Consider the following 20,027-nt stretch of genomic DNA (forward strand, 5'->3'; position numbering starts at 1 on the left):
AATGTCTGCGAACTTGCAGGTGCCTTGATGGAAGAGTGGGGTAACATCTCACAGCAAGAACTGGCAAATCTGGTGCATTCCATGAGGAGGAGATGCACTGCAGTACTTAATGCAGCTTGTGGCCACACTAGATACTGACTGTTACTTTTGATTTTGATCCCCCCCCCCCCTTTGTTCAGGGACACATTATTCAATTTCTGTTAGTCACATGTCTGTGGAACTTGTTCAGTTTGTCTGTTGTTGAATCTTGTTATGTTCATACAAATATTTGCACATGTTAAGGTTGCTGAAAATAAACTCAGTTGACAGCGAGAGGACGTTTCTTTTTTTGCTGAGTTTAATTCTGCACAATAAACAAAAATAAACATTTAATAAAAGCAATCACATTCAACTACATAGAGGTCCTCAATCAATAATGTAAACTGCCTGAGTGTCATCAGCACATCTAGCTGCAGTGAACTCTATAGATTGTTACACAAATCTGTGGAGACTGGAGGTAACTCTAGTGTTATCCATTCCTATGAACGGATTTGGTCACTTATGATTCTTATCTTAATTAATGATGTCACATATAGAGGGATTTTCTGTAAAAATGCTTTGTAAATACAGTTGAAGTTGGAAGTTTACATACACCTTAGCCAAATACATTTAAACCCAGTTTTTTGCAATTCCTGACATTTAATCCTAGTAAACATTTCCTGTCTTAGGTCAATTAGGATCACCAATTTATTTTAAGAATGTGAAACGTCAGAATAATAGTAGAGAGATTTGATTTTTTAATTTAACCTTTATTTTACTTGGCAAGTCAGTTAAAGAACAAATTCTTATTTTCAATGACAGCCTGGGAACAGTGGGTTAACTGCCTGTTCAGGGGCAGAACGACAGATTTGTACCTTGTCAGCTCAGGGGCTTGAACTTGCAACCTTTTGGTTACAAGTCCAACACTCTAACCACTAGGATACCCTGCCAATGGGTCAGAAGTTTACATACAATCAATTAGTATTTGGTAGCATTGCTTTTTAGTTTTTTAACTTAGGTCGAACGTTTCATGGAGCCTTCCACAAGCTTCCCACAATACATTGGGTGAATTTTGAGCTAGTGTAACTGAGTCAGGTTTGTAGGCCTGCTTGCTCGCACACGCTTTTTCAGTTCTGCCCACAGATTTTCTCGGATTGAGGTCAGGGCTTTGTGATGGCCACTCCAATACCTTGATGCTGTTGTCCTTAAGCCATTTTGCCACAACTATTGAAGTATGCTTGGGGTCATTGTCCATTTGGAAGACCCATTTGCGACCAAACATTAACTTTCAGACTGATGTCTTGATATGTTGCTTCAATATATCCACATAATTTTCCAACCTCATGATGCCATCTATTTTGCAAAGCACCTACACAACATGATGCTTCCACCCCGTGCTTCACGGTTGGGATGGTGTTCTTCAGCTTGCAAGCCTCCCCTTTTTTCCTCCAAACATAAGGATGGTCATTATGGGAAAACAGTTCTATTGTTGTTTCATCAGACCAGAGGACATTTCTCCAAAAAGTGTGATCTTTGTCCCCATGTGCAGTTGCAAACTGTAGTCTGGCTTTTTTATGGTGGTTTTGGAGCAGTGGCCTCTTCCTTTCTGAGCAACCTTTCAGTTTATGTCGATATAGGACTCATTTTACTGTGGATATTGATACTTTTGTACCTGTTTCCGCCAACATCTTCAATAGGTCCTTTTCTGTTGTTCTGGGATTGATTTGCACTTTTCGCAACAAAGTATGTTCATCTCTAGGAGACAGAACGCGTCTCCTTCCTGAGCGGTAAGACGGCTGTGTGGTCCCATGGTGTTTATACTGGCTTACCATTGTTTTGTACAGATGACTGTGGTACTGTCAGTCATTTGGAAATTGCTCCCAAGAATGAAACAGACTTGTGGAGGTCTACATTTTTTTCTGAGGTCTTGGCTGACTTCTTTTGATTTCCCCATGTTGTCAAGCAAATAGTTTGCACTGAGTTTGAAGGTAGGCTTTGAAAGACATCCACAGGTACACCTCCAATTGACTCAAATTATGTCAATTAGCCTATCAGAAGCTTCTAAAGCCATGACTTCATTTTCTGGAATTTTCCAAGCTGATTAAAGGCACAGTCAACTTAGTGTATGTAAACTTCTGACCCACTGGAACAGTGAATTATAAGTGAAATAATCTGTCTGTAAACAATTGTTGAGTGTCATACACAAAGTAGATGTCCTAACTGACTTGCCAAAACTATAGTTTGTTAACAAGAAATTTGTGGAGTGGTTGTAAAACAAGTTTTAATGACTCCAACCTAAATGTATGTAAGCTTCCTACTTCAACTGTAAATAGAAGAGAATGCAGCTCTCTTCTTACAGACAGAGGTCCATCCCACATTTTTATACAGACTACAATGATGAGTTCTAAAATTGTCCCCTGTGATAAAACGTATTGCTGAATGGTAGACAGTGTCCAAGGGTTTTAAAACAGAGGTTGTCAAATGCATGTAAACAATGTCACCAAAATTCAAAACAGGGAGAAGCGTTGTTTGAACAATATTTATCCTATTTTTAATACTAAGTTGTGATCTATATTTCGATATAAAAAAAACAATCTTGGATTTTAGCTTCAGATTTTATTTACATTTACATTTACATTTAAGTCATTTAGCAGACGCTCTTATCCAGAGCGACTTACGAATGATAACTTGTCATCAATCCAGACACCCAGATACTTCTATTGAAAAACAAGCTCAATTTGGGCTCCATTTATAGCTCAAATATGCAGGTCGTCAGGGTCAACATTTCATGACCTAGAGAACAGCAATGGCTTGGTTTTACTTGTATTTAACACTAATTAAGATCTGTGTTTTCTGAATTGAATCAAAGTCATGCTGAAGTTCACAAATTCCCTGCTGCACTGAGGTGGCGCAGAATTGTGTCATTTGCATAGAGATGAATGTTACAAGTATTAACAGTGTTTCCTATGTCATTAATATACAAAGTGAACAATAATGGACCCAAAATTGAACCCGGAGGGACATCTTTTTGAATCTCAAGAAATTCAGGATGGCCTGAGTTCTGTCACTAAGATAATTCTGAAACCATAAACAGGCTGTGTATCCCAGGCCTACTCTTTTATCATTTTTTCAGCAAAACAGAAAACAGCAAAACAGTTTATTTATTTAAACGGGCAAGTCAGATAAGATCAAATTCTTATTTACAATGACAGGCTCCCCCGGCCAAACCCGGACGATGCACCGCCCTATGGGACTCCCAATTACGGCCGGATGTGATACAGCCTCAAATCAAATCAAATTTTATTTGTCACATACACATGGTTAGCAGATGTTAATGCGAGTGTAGCGAAATGCTTGTGCTTCTAGTTCCGACAATGCAGTAATAACCAACAAGTAATCTAACTAACAATTCCAAAACGACTGTCTTATACACACAAGTGTAAGGGGATAAAGAATATGTACATAAAGATATATGAATGAGTGATGGTACAGAGCAGCATAGGCAAGATACAGTAGATGGTATCGAGTACAGTATATACATATGAGATGAGTATGTAAACAAAGTGGCATAGTTAAAGTGGCTAGTGATACATGTATTACATAAAGATGCAGTAGATGATATAGAGTACAGTATATACGTATACATATGAGATGAATAATGTAGGGTATGTAAACATTATATTAGGTAGCATTGTTTAAAGTGGCTTGTGATATATTTTACATAATTTCCCATCAATTCCCATTATTAAAGTGGCTGGAGTTGAGTCAGTGTGTTGACAGCAGCCACTCAATGTTAGTGGTTGCTGTTTAACAGTCTGATGGCCTTGAGATAGAAGCTGTTTTTCAGTCTCTCGGTCCCAGCTTTGATGCACCTGTACTGACCTCGCCTTCTGGATGATAGCGGGGTGAACAGGCAATGGCTTGGGTGGTTGTTGTACTTGATGATCTTTATGGCCTTCCTGTAACATCGGGTGGTGTAGGTGTCCTGGAGGGCAGGTATTTTGCCCCTGGTGATGCGTTGTGCAGACCTCACTACCCTCTGGAGAGCCTTACGGTTGTGGGCGGAGCAGTTGCCGTACCAGGCGGTTATACAGCCCGCCAGGATGCTCTCGATTGTGCATCTGTAGAAGTTTGTGAGTGCTTTTGGTGACAAGCCGAATTTCTTCAGCCTCCTGAGGTTGAAGAGGCGCTGCTGCGCCTTCTTCACGATGCTGTCTGTGTGGGTGGACCAATTCAGTTTGTCTGTGATGTGTATGCCGAGGAACTTAAAACTTACTACCCTCTCCACTACTGTTCCATTGATGTGGATAGGGGGGTGTTCCCTCTGCTGTTTCCTGAAGTCCACAATCATCTCCTTAGTTTTGTTGACGTTGACGGCCCTCACCTCCTCCCTGTAGGCCGTCTCGTCGTTGTTGGTAATCAAGCCTACCACTGTTGTGTCGTCCGCAAACTTGATGATTGAGTTGGAGGCGTGCGTGGCTACGCAGTCGTGGGTGAACAGGGAGTACAGGAGAGGGCTCAGAACGCACCCTTGTGGGGCCCCAGTGTTGAGGATCAGCGAGGTGGAGATGTTGTTGCCTACCCTCACCACCTGGGGGCAGGCCGTCAGGAAGTCCAGTACCAAGTTGCACAGGACGGGGTCGAGACCCAGGGTCTCGAGCTTGATGACGACCTTGGAGGGTACTATGGTGTTAAATGCCGAGCTGTAGTCGATGAACAGCATTCTCACATAGGTATTCCTCTTGTCCAGATGGGTTAGGGCAGTGTGCAGTGTGGTTGAGATTGCATCGTCTGTGGACCTATTTGGGCGGTAAGCAAATTGGAGTGGGTCTATGGTGTCAGGTAGGGTGGAGGTGATATGGTCCTTGACTAGTCTCTCAAAGCACTTCATGATGACGGAAGTGAGTGCTACGGGGCAGTAGTTGTTTAGTTCAGTTACCTTAGCTTTCTTGGGAACAGGAACAATGGTGGCCCTCTTGAAGCATGTGGGAACAGCAGACTGAGATAGGGATTGATTGAATATGTCCGTAAACACACCAGCCAGCTGGTCTGCGCATGCTCTGAGGGCGCGGCTGGGGATGCCGTCTGGGCCTGCAGCCTTGCGAGGGTTAACACGTTTAAATGTTTTTAAATGTTTTACTCATTTTTTTTGTCTAATGTTAGCAAAGCATCCAGGACTTCTTTATCAATGAATTTCCGAAAAGAAAACTGCTGACCAGCGTTTTCAGTATCATTCAATAGATTTTCACCGTCTACATCCAAACTACTGCTTTGAAAATACATTAAAATATAAAGCCCGCAGAGATAAAATGGTGATTAAATGCATTAATGAGATCAATTTTGTCAGTAATAGGGCCAGAATCTAAATTAATTTCTTTGGGGAGAGAAGAGGAGACACAACCCTAAAGTGATTTAACAGCTTTCCAACATTTGTCTGGGTTCCCTGTACATTAAGATAGTGTATTAACATAATAATCTGATTTTGCTTTTTTTAACTAGTTTTACAGACCGATTTCTCAATCGCCTGAAAGACTGCCAGTCTAGGCCCGGGTCTGTGAATCTAGCTTTGGCCCATGCAGCATCTCTGTTGTGAAGGAAGGGCAATACGGATTTTTTTATTCTCTGTTTTTTTAAAGGGAGCATGTTTATCTACAATACAATTGAAAACATTTGAGAAGTGGTTCAGAGCCAATGCTGGGTCAGGTATAGATGCAATACCATCAAAGTCACCAACATAAAGGTCACAAAAAAAGGCCTGTTCATTCAAATGTTTAAAATTCCTCTTGTTGATAAAACGAGGTTTGGATCAAGGCATGTGTATATCCCTGACACATACAATGGGACAGTGGTCACTAATATCCAAAGCAAATACCCCACTCCCAGCATATCTACCTGGAGTATTTGTAAGTATGAGGTCAATCAAAGTCGATTTCGTAGGGTCCTTTAAGTTTGGGCGAGTGGACTTTGTAATCAGCTGGGTCACATTTAGATTAGTTCACTTGATGTGGAGTAGAGTTCCATGTAGTCATGGCTCTATGTAGTACTGTGCACCTCCCATCGTCTGTTCTGGACTTGGGGACTGTGATCTCTGGTGGCATGTCTTGTGGGGTATGCATGGGTGTCCAAACTGTGTGCCAGTAGTTCAAACAGGCAGCTCGGTGCATTCAACATGTCAAAACGTCTCCCAAATACAAGTAGTGATGAAGTTAATCTCTACTCTACTTTGGGCCAGGAAAGATTGACATGCATATTATTAATGTTAGGTCTCGGTGTACATCCATGGGCCAGCCGTGCTGCCCTGTTCTGAGCCAATTGCAATTTTCTTAAGTCCCTCTTTGTTGCACCTGACCACACGACTGAACAGTAGTCCAGGTATGACAAAACTAGGGCCTGTAGGACCTGCCTTGTTGATAGTGCTGTTAAGAATGCAGAACAGCTCTTTATTATGGACAGACTTCTCCCCATCTTAGCTACTGTTGCATCAACATGTATTGACCGTGACAGTTTACAATTTTGATTTTGAAATATGTAAGACTAACTTATTCCTTGCCACCCATTCTGAAACTAACTGCAGCTCGTTGTTAAGTTTTGCAGTCATTTCAGTTACTGTGGTAGCTGACATGTTTAGTGTTGAGTCATCCGGACACACACGCTGGCATTACTCAAATGTCATTAATAAAGATTGAAAAAGGTAAGGGCATAGACAGCTGCCCTGGTGAATTCCTGATTCTACCTGGATTTTGTTGGAGAGGCTTACATTAAAGAACACCCCCTGTGTTCTGTTAGACAGGTAACTCTTTATCCACAATATAACAGGGGGTGTAAAGCCATAACACATTTCACAGGTTTTTCCAGCAACAGACTATGATCGATAATGTCAAAAGTCGCACTGAAGACTAACAAAACAGCCCCACAATCTTTTATCATCAATTTCTCTAAGCCAATCATCAGTAATTTGTGTAAGTGCTGTGCTTGTTGAATGTCCTTCCCTATAAGCATGAAAGTCTGTTTTCAATAAAATAGCATTGTATCTGTTCAAACACCATTTTTTCCAAAAGTTTGCAAAGGGTTTGTAAAAGGCTGATTGGTCTGCTATTTGAGCCAGTAAAGGGGTTTTTACTATCCTTAGGTAGGGGAATACCTTTTTCTTCCCTCCAGGCCTGAGGGCACACACTTTCTAGTAGGCTTAAATTGAAGATGTGGCAATATCATCCACTATTATCCTCAGTAATTTTCCATCCAAGTTGTCAGACCCCGGTTGCTTGTCATTGTTGATAGACAATTTTTTCAACTCTTCCACACTTACTTTACGGAATTCAAAATTATAATGCTTGTCTTTCATAATTTTGTCAGATATACTTGGATGTGTAGTGTAAGCGTTTGTTGGTGTCATGTCATGCCTAAATTTGCTAATCTTACCAATGAAAAAACATTAAAGTAGTTGGCAATATCAGTGGGTTTTGTGATGAATGAGCCATCTGATTCAATTAATGATGGAGCAGAGTTTGCGTTTTTGCCCAAAATGTAATTTAAAGTGCTCATAGTGTAGTTTCTTCTTCTTTTTATTTAGTTTAGTGACATTACTTCTCAATTTTCAGTACGTTTGTCAATCAGTTGTACAGTCAGACCTATTAGGGAGGCGCACAATTGGCTCAGCATCGTCCGGGTTAGGGGAGGATTTGGCCGGGGTAGGCCGTCATTGTAAATAAGAATTTGTTCTTAACTGACATGCCTTGTTAAATAAAGGTTAAAAAAAGTCATTTATTTTGCCTCATCCCTTTCAACCATGCCGTTTTTAAATTCCTCATCAATCCACAGGGATTTAACAGTTTTTACATTTACATAAGTCATTTTCTTAATGGGTGCATGCTTATTAGTAACTGGGATAAGCAATTTCATAAATGTGTCAAGTGCAGCATCTGGTTGCTCCTCATTACACACCACGGACCAACAAATATTCTTTACATCAACAACATAGGAAGCTACAAAGCTTTGTATGGCCTCTTATGCACTATATTAGGCCCAGCCTTTGGAACTTTGATTTTCCTAGATATTGCTACTATATTGTGATCACTACATCCGATGGATTTGGTTACTGCTTTCAAACACATTTCTGCAGTATTAGTAAAGATGTGATCAATACATGTTGATTGTTTCATTCCTGTGTTGTTTGTAACTACCCTGGTAGGTTGATTGATAACCTGAACCTGTTTGCAGGCACTAGTTACAGTTTAAAGCTTTCTCTTGAGTGGGCAGCCTTATGAAAGCCGGTCAATATTTAAATCACCCAGAAAATATACCTCTCAATCAATATCACATACATTAACAAGCATTTCACACGTTATCCAGATACTGACTGTTAACACTTGGTGGTCTATAGCAGCTTCCCACCAGAATGGGATTTAGGTGAGGCAGATGAACTTGTAGCCATATTACTTCGACAGTATTTAACATGAGATCCTCTCTAAGCTTTACAGGAATGTGGTTTTGAATATAAACAGCCACATCTCCACCTTTGGCATTTCTGTCTTCTGTAGATCTTCTAACCATGTATTGCTACCACTGTATCATCAAAGGTATTATCTAAGTGAGTTTCAGAGATTGTCAGAATATGAATGTCAGCTGTTACTAGTGTGACGGCCCCTCCCTGCTCTGTCCACTGGGTTTTGCTGTGCTTACTTCCTGCAGGAGATTGGTGGGCGGAGCTGGGAGGGTCGTCAGTGCTGATGGGGCTCGGCTGTGGCATAAAGCCACTGTTTCCCCATTCAGCAAGAGATTCCTCTCTCCATGCGTACCTTTGGTTGTTTCGTTGTGGCTTTGGCAGTTGAACCCTAATTTACTGACTTTCATGCCTCATCTGATTATTGTTGTGAGTGTTTACTTTATTTATGGAATAAATTCACTTTACTCCGTGTGTGGTTTCCCATTGTTTGTTACAACCTTGAGCCAGGTTGTAACACTAGTAAATGATCAAATCAAAATCAAATCAAATTGATTTCTCACATACATATGGTTAGCAGATGTTAATGCGAGTGTAGCAAAATGCTTGTGTAAATGCTTGTATTGATTTCATGAACCTTGTTTCTTAACTTCATGCGACGAGCAATCCCGGATCCGGTATCCTATTTAAATCAAATCAAATCAAATTTTATTTGTCACATACACATGGTTAGCAGATGTTAATGCGAGTGTAGCAAAATGCTTGTGCTTCTAGTTCCGACAATGCAGTAATAACCAACAAGTAATCTAACTAACAATTCCTAAACTACTGTCTTATACACAGTGTAAGGGGATAAAGAATATGTACATAAGGATATATGAATGAGTGATGGTACAGAGCAGCATAGGCAAGATACAGTAGATGGTATCGAGTACAGTATATACATATGAGATGAGTATGTAAACAAAGTGGCATAGTTAAAGTGACTAGTGATACATGTATTACATAAGGATGCAGTCGATGATATAGAGTACAGTATATACGTATGCATATGAGATGAATAATGTAGGGTAAGTAACATTATATAAGGTAGCATTGTTTAAAGTGGCTAGTGATATATTTACATAATTTCCCATCAATTCCCATTATTAAAGTGGCTGGAGTTGAGTCAGTGTCAGTGTGTTGGCAGCAGCCACTCAATGTTAGTGGTGGCTGTTTATCAGTCTGATGGCCAATTTATAGCCTCAAGCTCATTAGCATAACGCAACGTTAACTATTCATGAAAATCGCAAATGAAATGAAATAAATATATTTGCTCTCAAGCTTAGACTTTTGTTAACAACACTGTCATCTCAGATTTTCAAAATATGCTTTTCAACCATAGCTAAACAAGCATTTGTGTAAGAGTATTGATAGCTAGCATAGCTATAAGCCTAGAATTCAGCCAGCAACATTTTCACAAAAACAAGAAAAGCATTCAAATAAAATCATTTACCTTTGAAGAACTTCAGATGTTTTCAATGAGGAGACTCTCAGTTAGATGGCAAATGTTCAGTTTTTCAAAAAATATTATTTGTGTAGGACAAATCGCTCCGTTTTGTTCACGTTTGGCTATGAAAAAAACCTGTATCCAGTTATAGCCTCAAGCTCATTAGCATAACGTAACGTTAACTATTTATGAAAATCGCAAATAAAATGAAATAAATATGCTAGCTCTCAAGCTTAGCCTTTTCTTAACAACACTGTCATCTCAGATTTTCAAAATATGCTTTTCAACCATAGCAAAACAAGCATTTGTGTAAGAGTATTGATAGCTAGCGTAGCATTTAGCGGGCAACATTTTCACAAAAACCAGAAAAGCATTCAAATAAAATCATTTACCTTTGAAGAACTTCAGATGTTTTCAATGAGGAGACTCTCAGATAGTAAATGTTCAGTTTTTCCTGAAAGATTATTTGTGTAGGAGAAATCGCTCCGTTTTTTGTACATCACTTTTGGCTACCAAAAAAACCCGAAAATTCAGTCACCAAAACGCCAATCTTTTTTCCAAATTAACTCCATAATATCAACTGAAACATGGCAAACGTTGTTTAGAATCAATCCTTAAGGTGTTTTTCACATATCTCTTCATTGATATATCGTTCGTGGAAGTCTGCTTTCTTCTCTGAATTAAATGGAAAAATACTTGCAGCTGAGATTTACGCACCAATTTCGACGCAGGACACCGGGCGGACACCTGGTAAATGTGGTCTCTTATGGTCAATCTTCCAATGATATGCCTACAAATACGTCACAATGCTGCAGACACCTTGGGGAAACGGCAGAAATTGTGGGCTCTCTCCTTGCGCATTCACAGCCATATAAGGAGACATTGGAAAACACGCTTAAAAGATTTTGCTCATTACCTGTTTGAAGTTTCATCTTGGTTTCGCCTGTAGCATCAGTTCTGTGGCACTCACAGATAATATCTTTGCAGTTTTGGAAACGTCAGAGTGTTTTCTTTCCAAAGCTGTCAATTATATGCATAGTCGAGCATCTTTTCGTGACAAAATATCTTGTTTAAAATGGGAACGTTTTTTTATCCAAAAATGAAATACTGCCCCTAGAGTTCAAAGAGGTTAAACTACATACGTGAGCTATTTTTAACACTTTTCTGCGATTCTTCTTTGTTTTTCGTGCATTACTGGGAAGCTTAGCAGAGGTAGACATGCTTGGGTTATTTATGTTAGTGCTCGGTGAGCTGCACACAGTGTACTTCCTGCTAGGGCACCCTACCTCTGTGCTAACAGTATAACTCTGGTTCATAGGCATATGATTATTGCAGACAATAGCTGTAGGATCAGCAGAGGCATTCAGGGCAGAAAGAGGGACATAACTGAAGTGACTTACATTTTCTTCCAATGCCCATAGAATAATGTACATTTACTGGAGCATTATGACATCTCAGCGACACAATGGTAGGGCTTAAATGAGCTGGGCTTGGGTCATTGATAAGTCATTGTTTCAATGTAGCCTTATATTGCGGTGAAAGGATCCAGGAGTCCAAATGATGTGGGTGGATCCCATCCTCTTTATAACACAAGCTTTGTTTCCAGAAGGTATCAAAATGGTCAATAAATGTTACACAATAGTCTTGTAGCCAGTTATGGAGGGATACAGGTCTGCTGAAGTGTTCAATGCCACGATTTGGGGAGGGCAGAGGGACACATGTTTTGAGGCAATACAATGTTTGTTTATGTTTACATTGTTTACAAACATGAGTAAAACAAGCTGATGGGGCATGACAGTTGAACTAAGTTTTGGAGGCATGTTATTTATAAGTTATTTTCTTCAATAATCAATTGGTATATTTAATTTAATTTAAAGGTCTTAAAATGGATGTAGCAACTGCAGGCTGCCTCTTTAAAGGATTAATGGTCTCAAGTCACACCGGTCAGAACCTGTACCTTTTTAAACTTCTTAGTATTCATAGAATACGTCCTCTGCCATCAATCCCTGTCTGCTCTATAATCAGTCCTAATTCAACCCTCTGTGTGCAGAACAAGGGCATAGAGACACAACAACAAAGACTGAGAGTGAAGGACAATTTATGAGCTGGACCCCAGTTGACCTTCAGATGCCGTATAGAGACATCAATACGTTTTACTGCCATACAATGTAAAGCCCTTTGAGTCCTTAAAAATACTTTATGATCATAACAAGTGTATTAACCCCCGTATCGTTCCACTTCAGAGTATAGGGAAGGTTGTGTTCTGGCCTTTATGACCGTGTCATGTCCAGTTAGTGTTTGTAGTGGACCACACATGTTGACCGACAGAGTAGATGACCGCTCAGGATTTAACCGTCCATTTCACAAGAGTCAGTCAGGTCAACCTCTCTACAACCCCAGCTGTTGGTCTAATTAAATACTGGTCCCATGGGGAATGTATTCCACAAGATTTATTACAGGCAACAAGCTATTTACATATGTATTTAAACTGAGGAAGGACATTATGTACAAGGTTGTGTGTGACATTTTAGTAAAAGAGGGGAGAGTTCATCTAAAATAACTATGTATTTAGATCCATGGACATGTTTAGCACTGTCTGTCAGACTATGCAATATTGCCTAGTGGGCTTCCTATGACATGTGTTGATTTAAAAAGCATTTCACACACAGTAAAATATGAGGTTGAGATGGAGAAACTTGTCTGTCTGTAATACAGTATCTCTCACCAGTTTAAGACACAAGGCTTCACTTTTGATTTAAAGAACAGCACTCCAGTCAGAATGTATCCTATCCGCCTTCACTCCTCTGCTCCAGTCTGCCTCTGTTTTTCATGCCATCAGAGGGGCTGTGCTAGTGTGCTAAATGTCATATGCCACAGACTTGAAAGAGCTGCACGCCAAAGCAGTGCCACTCTCTCCACAAAGGTTCTGCTGCGCGTCGCCATGGCAACCATAAATAATGCATGAGGCTAAGAGATATCGACGACCTGTGCCTACTGAAGCCGATACACCACGGGCTTATTAATCTCTGCTATGAGAGGAATATCAACAGTCCTCTCATTAAAGGAAAACTTCACCGCCAGACACTATTTGGTGTGTTTTTCCAGTCTCCCTACATAATTCTGATTGATGAGAGGGTGTTTCAGACATAATTATGCACTATAGGGGCACAGTAGGGGCGTTCCTGAACAAGGCAGTTAACCCACTGTCCCTAGACCGTCATTGAAAATAAGAATTTGTTCTTAACTGACTTGCCTAGTTAAATAAAGATAAAATATAGCTGGATGAAAAAAAATTGTGCTAGGAGATGTCTAAAAATAAATAGAGTCACGTTTTGAAGCAATAATTGTGGCCTTTGTGTTTCGCCGATTACATGATCACGACAGCAGCGATTAGATTTGGTTGTCCTTGCTCAATAGAGCCTTTGGACTGCCAGGACATTGCAGGATATCTAAGTTGACTCATTTTACCTGGCTTTGTAAAGACTACAGCCTGAAGGGAGGTCTACTGTCTTGTTCCCACTTTCGAAATCAGGCTTTTCAAAACAGGGGCGGTACAAGTTTACAGCTTCACTAGAGATATGTTACCGTGCACTATCTATCGGAGATTGCAAATGAATTAGCTACAATGGCTGCTTCTGATGATTCCTCTTTCCAAGAAGAACTGGACATTGATTTTTTTTTAAATGTTCTTTTACATAGGAACATACAGCCCTATTTATTTGAGCCAGAATACACTGAAGAGGAGTTGAGACAGAGAAAAATAATTGCGAGACAAGCAAGCAGTGGCGGTAGCCTAGACCAGCTGGACCAGGACTCAGGAGGGCAAATGACAAAGAAGTAAGTTGTTTTGCTGTCGGTAGCTAGCTAGTATTATAAACTGGGTGGTTTAAGCCCTGAATGCTGATCGGCTGACAGCCGTGGTAGAGTGGGGCAAAAAAGTATTTAGTCAGCCACCAATTGTGCAAGTTCTCCCACTTAAAAAGATGAGAGAGGCCTGTAATTTTCATCATAGGTACACTTCAACTATGACAGACAAAATGAGAAAAACAATCCAGAAAATTGTAGGATTTTTAATGAATTTATTTGCAAATTATGGTGAAAAATAAGTATTTGGTAACCTACAAACAAGCAAGATTTCTGGCTCTCACAGACCTGTAACTTCTTCTTTAAGAGGCTCCTCTGTCCTCCACTCGTTACCTGTATTAATGGCACCTGTTTGAACTTCTTATCAGTATAAAAGACACCGGTCCACAATTTCAAATAGTCACACTCCAAACTCCACTATGGCCAAGACCAAAGAGCTGTCAAAGGACACCAGAAACAAAATTGTAGACCTGCACCAGGCTGGAATGACTGAATCTGCAATAGGTAAGCAGCTTGTTTTGAAGAAATCAACTGTGGGAGCAATTATTAGGAAATGGAAGACATACAAGACCACTGATAATCTCCCTCGATCTGGGGCTCCATGCAAGATCTCACCCCATGGGGTCAATATGATCACAAGAACGGTGAGCAAAAATCCCAGAACCACACGGGGGTACCTAGTGAATGACCTGCAGAGAGCTGGGACCAAAGTAACAAGGCCTACCATCAGTAACACACTACGCCGCCAGGGACTCAAATCTTGCAGTGCCAGACGTGTCCCCCTGCTTAAGCCAGTACATGTCCAGGCCCGTCTGAAGTTTGCTAGAGAGCATTTGGATGATCCAGAAGAAGATTGGGAGAATGTCATATGGTCAGATGAAACCAAAATAGAACTTTTTGGTAAAAACGCAACTCGTCGTGTTTGGAGGACGAAGAATGCTGAGTTGCATCCAAAGAACACCATACCTACTGTGAAGCATGGGGGTGGAAACATCATGCTTTGGGGCTGTTTTTCTGCAAAGGGACCAGGCCGACTGATCCATGTAAAGGAAAGAATGAATGGGGCCATGTATCGTGAGATTTTGAGTGAAAACCTCTTTCCATCAGCAAGGGCATTGAAGATGAAACGTGGCTGGGTCTTTCAGCATGACAATGATCCCAAACACACCGCCCGGGCAACGAAGGAGTGGCTTCGTAAGAAGCATTTCAAGGTCCTGGAGGGGCCTAGCCAGTCTCCAGATCTCATCCCCATAAAACATCTTTGGAGGGAGTTGAAAGTCCGTGTTGCCCAGCAGCAGCCCCAAAACATCACTACTCTATAGGAGATCTGCATGGAGGAAGGGGCCAAAATACCAGCAACAGTGTGTGAAAACCTTGTGAAGACTTACAGAAAATGTTTGACCTCTGTCATTGCCAACAAAGTATTGAGATAAACTTTTGTTGTTGACCAAATACTTATTTTCCACCATAATTTGCAAATAAATTAATAAAAAATCCTACAATGTCATTTTCTGGATTTTTTCCCCTCATTTTTTATGTCATAGTTGAAGTGTACCTATGATGAAAAATGCAGGCCTCTCTCATCTTTTTAAGTGGAAGAACTTGCACAATTGGTGGCTGACTAAATACTTTTTTGCCCCACTGTATATCAGACCGTATACCATGGGTATGACAAAAAAGTTATTTTTTACTGCTCTAATTACATTGGTAAACAGTTTATGATAGCGATATATGGCCAACATACCACGGCTAAGGGCTGTATCCAGGCACTCCGCGTTGTGTCTTGCTTCGGAACAGCCCTTAGCCGTGGTATATTGGCCATATACCACACCTCCTCAGGCCTTATTGCTTAAATATAACCTCTCTTTTTACACAAAGCAGTGTTGTTCAGTACAGTACAATTTGGTGATTGATTCGGCAATAACAGGACTTGTAAGTACCATTACAAGACAAGTTTAGCTAGCCAGCTGCATTTGCTATACCTAAAATGTACTGTCGTCTAACGTTTTAGCTATTTACCTAACTAGCCTAGCTAGCCTCAGTGCCTCTCATTAGGAGCAAAACGTTGATGATTATATTGGAGAGAGTAAAGGAAAGACTTTGGCTTTATTACTCATATTAGTCTTGGAGTAACTATACCTGCGTGTTGTAGCTAGCTAACATGTGTCTGTGAGATGTCTCATTTTCTACACCATGCTGCTACAGTAGAAATACAGAGAGTACACATCGATTGCCCTTGAATGTCTAATAGTGTTTTCGTCTTTCTCTCGCAGACAATGCCGCTTGGATACAAAGAAGTTGATGACTCTCAAGAGGAGATGCGAAAGGTCCTATAACAACAATCACCCCCTTGTATCAAAGTGACTCTGAACACCTCACTGCACCACCCCAACATACCCTTATGCAAGTATTCCCTTTGTAGAACTGTGGTATGTATTATAAGCTTTAGTAGTATATTTATCTTCTACTGTATATACAGTTGAAGTCGGAAGTTTACATACACTTAGGTTGGAGTCATTAAAATTCATTTTTCAACCACCACAAATTTCTTGTTAACGAACTATAGTTTTGGCAAGTCTGTTAGGACATCTACTTTGTGCATGACACAAGTCATTTTTTCCAACAATTGTTTACAGACAGATTATTTCACTTATAATTCACTGTATCACAATTCCAGTGGGTCAGAAGTTTACATACACTAAGTTGACTGTGCCTTTAAACAGCTTGAAAAATTCCAGAAGATGATGTTGTGACTTTAGAAGCTTCTGATAGGCTAATTGACATAATTTGAGTCAATTGGAGGTGTACCTGTGGATGTATTACCTTCAAACTCAGTGTAAACTCTTTGCTTGACATGGGAAAATCAAAAGAAATCAGCCAAGACCTCAGAACAACCATTGTAGACCTCCACAAGTCTGGTTTATCCTTGGGAGCAATTTCCAAACGCCTGAAGGTACCACGTTCATCTGTACAAACAATAGTACGCAAGTATGAACACCATGGGACCACGCAGCCGTCATACCGCTCAGGAAGGAGATGTGTTCTGTCTCCTAGAGATGAACGTATTTTGGTGCAAAAAGTGCAGATCAATCCCAGAACAACAGCAAAGGACCTTGTGAAGATGCTGGAGGAAACAGGTACAAAACTGTTTGGCCATAATGACCATCATTATGTTGGAGGAAAAATGGGGGCTTGCAAGCCGAAGAACACCTACCCAACCGTGAAGCACGGGGGTGGCAGCATCATGTTGTGGGGGTTCTTTGCTGCAGGAGGGACTTGTGCACTTCACAAAATAGATGGCATCATGAGGGAGGAAAATTGTGTGGATATATTGAAAGAACATCTCAAGACATCAGTCAGGAAGTTACAGCTTGGTCGCAAATGGGTCTTCCAAATGGACAATGACCCCAAGCATACTTCCAAAGCCCTGACCTCAATCTGATAGAAAATGTGTGGTCAGAACTGAAAAGGTGTATGTGAGCAAGGAGGCCTACAAACCTGACTCAGTTACACCAGCTCTGTCAGGAAGAATGTGCCAAAATGCACCCAACGTATTGTGGGAAGCTTGGGGAAGGCATGGTGAAAATCTGAGTTTAACTGTATTTGGCTAAGGTGTATATTAACCTCTGACTTAAACTGTATGGCATACATTGACATAATTGTCCCTGCATACTGCTGTGTAAACTCACCTCGGTCTTCAGAGCAAATAAACTTTGTCTTGAATACAAGCCATGTTTACTTATTTGTTATATTGATAAACTAATCTAGTAAACTAATGTTTAATTGCCAACAAATTCAAGTTTAAATCATACACCAACTCCCTGCATCATTTGTTTTAGCAGTAAGATTGAACCTAGATTAACCAAATATATTTCATGAATATCACAATGAATTGATCCAGAAGTTAAAGTCAGCACTTTATTGGTTTCTGATAATCTATATTATACAACGGGTAGTTCTAATTCTGAATGCTGATTGGTTAAAACTGCATTCCAGCCGGTGTCTATTCCACATTTACCACCAGCTAAATCTATAACCTTAAAATGCCTATCTGACTGCACAATCCACCTTCTGATCAGTCAGCCCAGCCAGGCAATTTATAAACTTGATCGCCACTATAAAATGCATCTAGACATTATCTCACATATCTTTTAGACTAACATAGACAGGCAGGCTGTGTTTCTCGGACAGTCGAAATCATGAATCAGCACGCATCCTTTAATCTATATTATACTAGAACACGAGTCTAACTGAATATGGATGTGGTTTTAGTTGAATGTTCTTCAGCTGGTGAACCTCTGCTTGTGAAGGGTAATGGCAGCTGGTTTAGCAGGCTTTGGCGGTGTTTTTCACTAGCCACTGCTTCGACCTCTTGCCGAAGATTTGTATGTAACGCAAGTCCCCTGGAAAGACATGAAGAGGATGTGTAAAACATCAATACTGATCATGAGGATGTGTAACCATACAATAAACCATGTTCATCTGTAAACAAAAAAAGGATACAGTATGTGTTCTGTTATACTCAGAGTCAATAATGGGGCATTGAGATGGACTGTTAGCAAAGATGTGAAACGTTTGATGGGGGCTTGACTTGTAGACAGTCCAGTTGTGTATTGTTGTATATGAGTGCCTACAGTTGTGCTGTTGGGTAGACGAGCGCTGCCAACAATAGTGTGAATAGGTTAGAACAGTATACTAACAGCCCCTCTCACCCCTGCCAAAGAACTGACTGCAAGGGTGTAAAAAGTTTGAGGAGCACTTGTCTTGTAGACAGTTTAGTGTATTGGTGATTTTGTTTTCTCAAGAGGGTTTTGTGCTTTCATAAATACCTTTGGCTGTCCTGGCTTGTTTCAATGTCAGATGATGTTGAGCTTAGGCTTATTCCAGGCTGAAAGCTTTCATCCACTGGGTCTACAGGCTCTGTACTACTAACGCTGGTGTCAAGGTCGTCCTCAGTAGCAGGATTAGTCTGAAGGACACACAGTAGTCAGCGATGAGACAACATTTTACTACTTTGTCCCCATCAACGCACACTCAAACAAGGTACAATATCCACCCTCCACACTCATGTCAATAGATCATGCATACTAACCTTCACACATACACTCCAACAGACACCAGTCAGTCACCCACACCATCCTCTCCTTACTAATACCTAATTTTCTCCAATGTAGACTTCAAGCCTTGTATGAACAATCAACTAAGCCTCCACTACACAGAGAAAACGACAGTAGAAGTTGTAGCCTACTTGTAAACACCAGTATATTTATTTACTCGTCATGGAAAGATTTAGTAGATTTTTGTATTATTTTAGAAGGTGACGTACACTTACTAGTTCCTGGTGTTGAGCTTGATGTTGATGCCGCTGCAGATGTTGATGCGATCGGACTCTAAATAGAACATAAACAAATGTAGCTTGCTAGCTAGCTAGTTAGATAAGTACCGTTAACAACATTACCTCAGCTTGGCTTCTTTTCTGTTGCTCTGATGTTGGCTGATCGGATGCCTTCCTCTTTGAAGAGAAGGGGGAAATCGATGGAATACCATCACTTTTTTCAGACTTCCGTTTCAAAATCCTCTGGCTGAAAGTGCTACATACATTTCTCACACCCTTTAAATCGCACCATCTGATAAACAACACAATCAATCCCTCCCCGCCCCCACTCCTCTAGGTTTGAATCACCTCAGCCACTGTGTCAGTCAGTCAGGAGAGAGTGACAACCACAATTGTGTCTGGTGTGGTAATGATGGTCGTCTTTGAGTTAGAGGTTTAGTCAGAGTAAGCAGCGGATGCAAATGTCAATCAGTCAGCTATTATGTCTTGTTCCTGTTTACACTACATCTATGTGTAGTGTCATTCATCTTTTTGTCGGTCATTTTTTTTATAGCTCACTAAATGCCTTATACTAGAGTTCTTTTTTGTCCAGTAGTAGGCCTAACCCTACTCAAAAAGCCAAGATTGGTATGATGATCATATAGTGTCCAGTAGTTAAGCTTAGTATTGTGAAAGCTAGGCTACTACGCTCTGAGAATGCTCCATTTCAGTGAGTATCTAAATGTGCAAGGATTATACAGTATTCCATACAGCCAGAGTCAAGCCCACCTCAAGCCCTTCCTGGAAAGAGCCTCAATTTCTCATCAGAACAGCTGTTTCACAGAATCTGGCCATCTTGCTTATTTTAACTAGACGTAGCTTGAGCTGCCAATCGCACGGTT

General features: G+C 40.5%; 1 protein-coding gene and 1 long non-coding RNA gene across 5 annotated transcripts in view; one reads left to right on the forward strand and one right to left on the reverse strand.

Moving 5' to 3' along the window:
• Positions 1-20,027, forward strand: part of LOC135505932 (calcipressin-2-like) — a 125,749-nt gene that overhangs the window by 78,321 nt on the left and 27,401 nt on the right. Inside the window, exon 5 of one of the 4 annotated variants that reach the window (XM_064925188.1) lies at positions 16,085-17,533. The exons of the other annotated variants lie outside the window; for them this stretch is intronic. Within the exon in view, the coding sequence (XP_064781260.1) occupies positions 16,085-16,113 (29 nt within the window). The 3' untranslated portion in view covers positions 16,114-17,533. Of the gene's footprint in view, positions 1-16,084; positions 17,534-20,027 lie in introns of those variants that run through there. 4 annotated transcript variants of the gene reach the window in all.
• LOC135505933 (uncharacterized) lies at positions 17,644-19,428 on the reverse strand. The gene is made up of 3 exons (XR_010450323.1): positions 19,138-19,428; positions 18,641-18,780; positions 17,644-18,214 (listed from the first exon to the last, which is right to left on the reverse strand). It is a non-coding gene; the product is annotated as an uncharacterized LOC135505933 (long non-coding RNA).

Source organism: Oncorhynchus masou, chromosome 19 (genome assembly GCF_036934945.1).
Source record: "Oncorhynchus masou masou isolate Uvic2021 chromosome 19, UVic_Omas_1.1, whole genome shotgun sequence".
Lineage (NCBI taxonomy): Eukaryota > Metazoa > Chordata > Actinopteri > Salmoniformes > Salmonidae > Oncorhynchus > Oncorhynchus masou.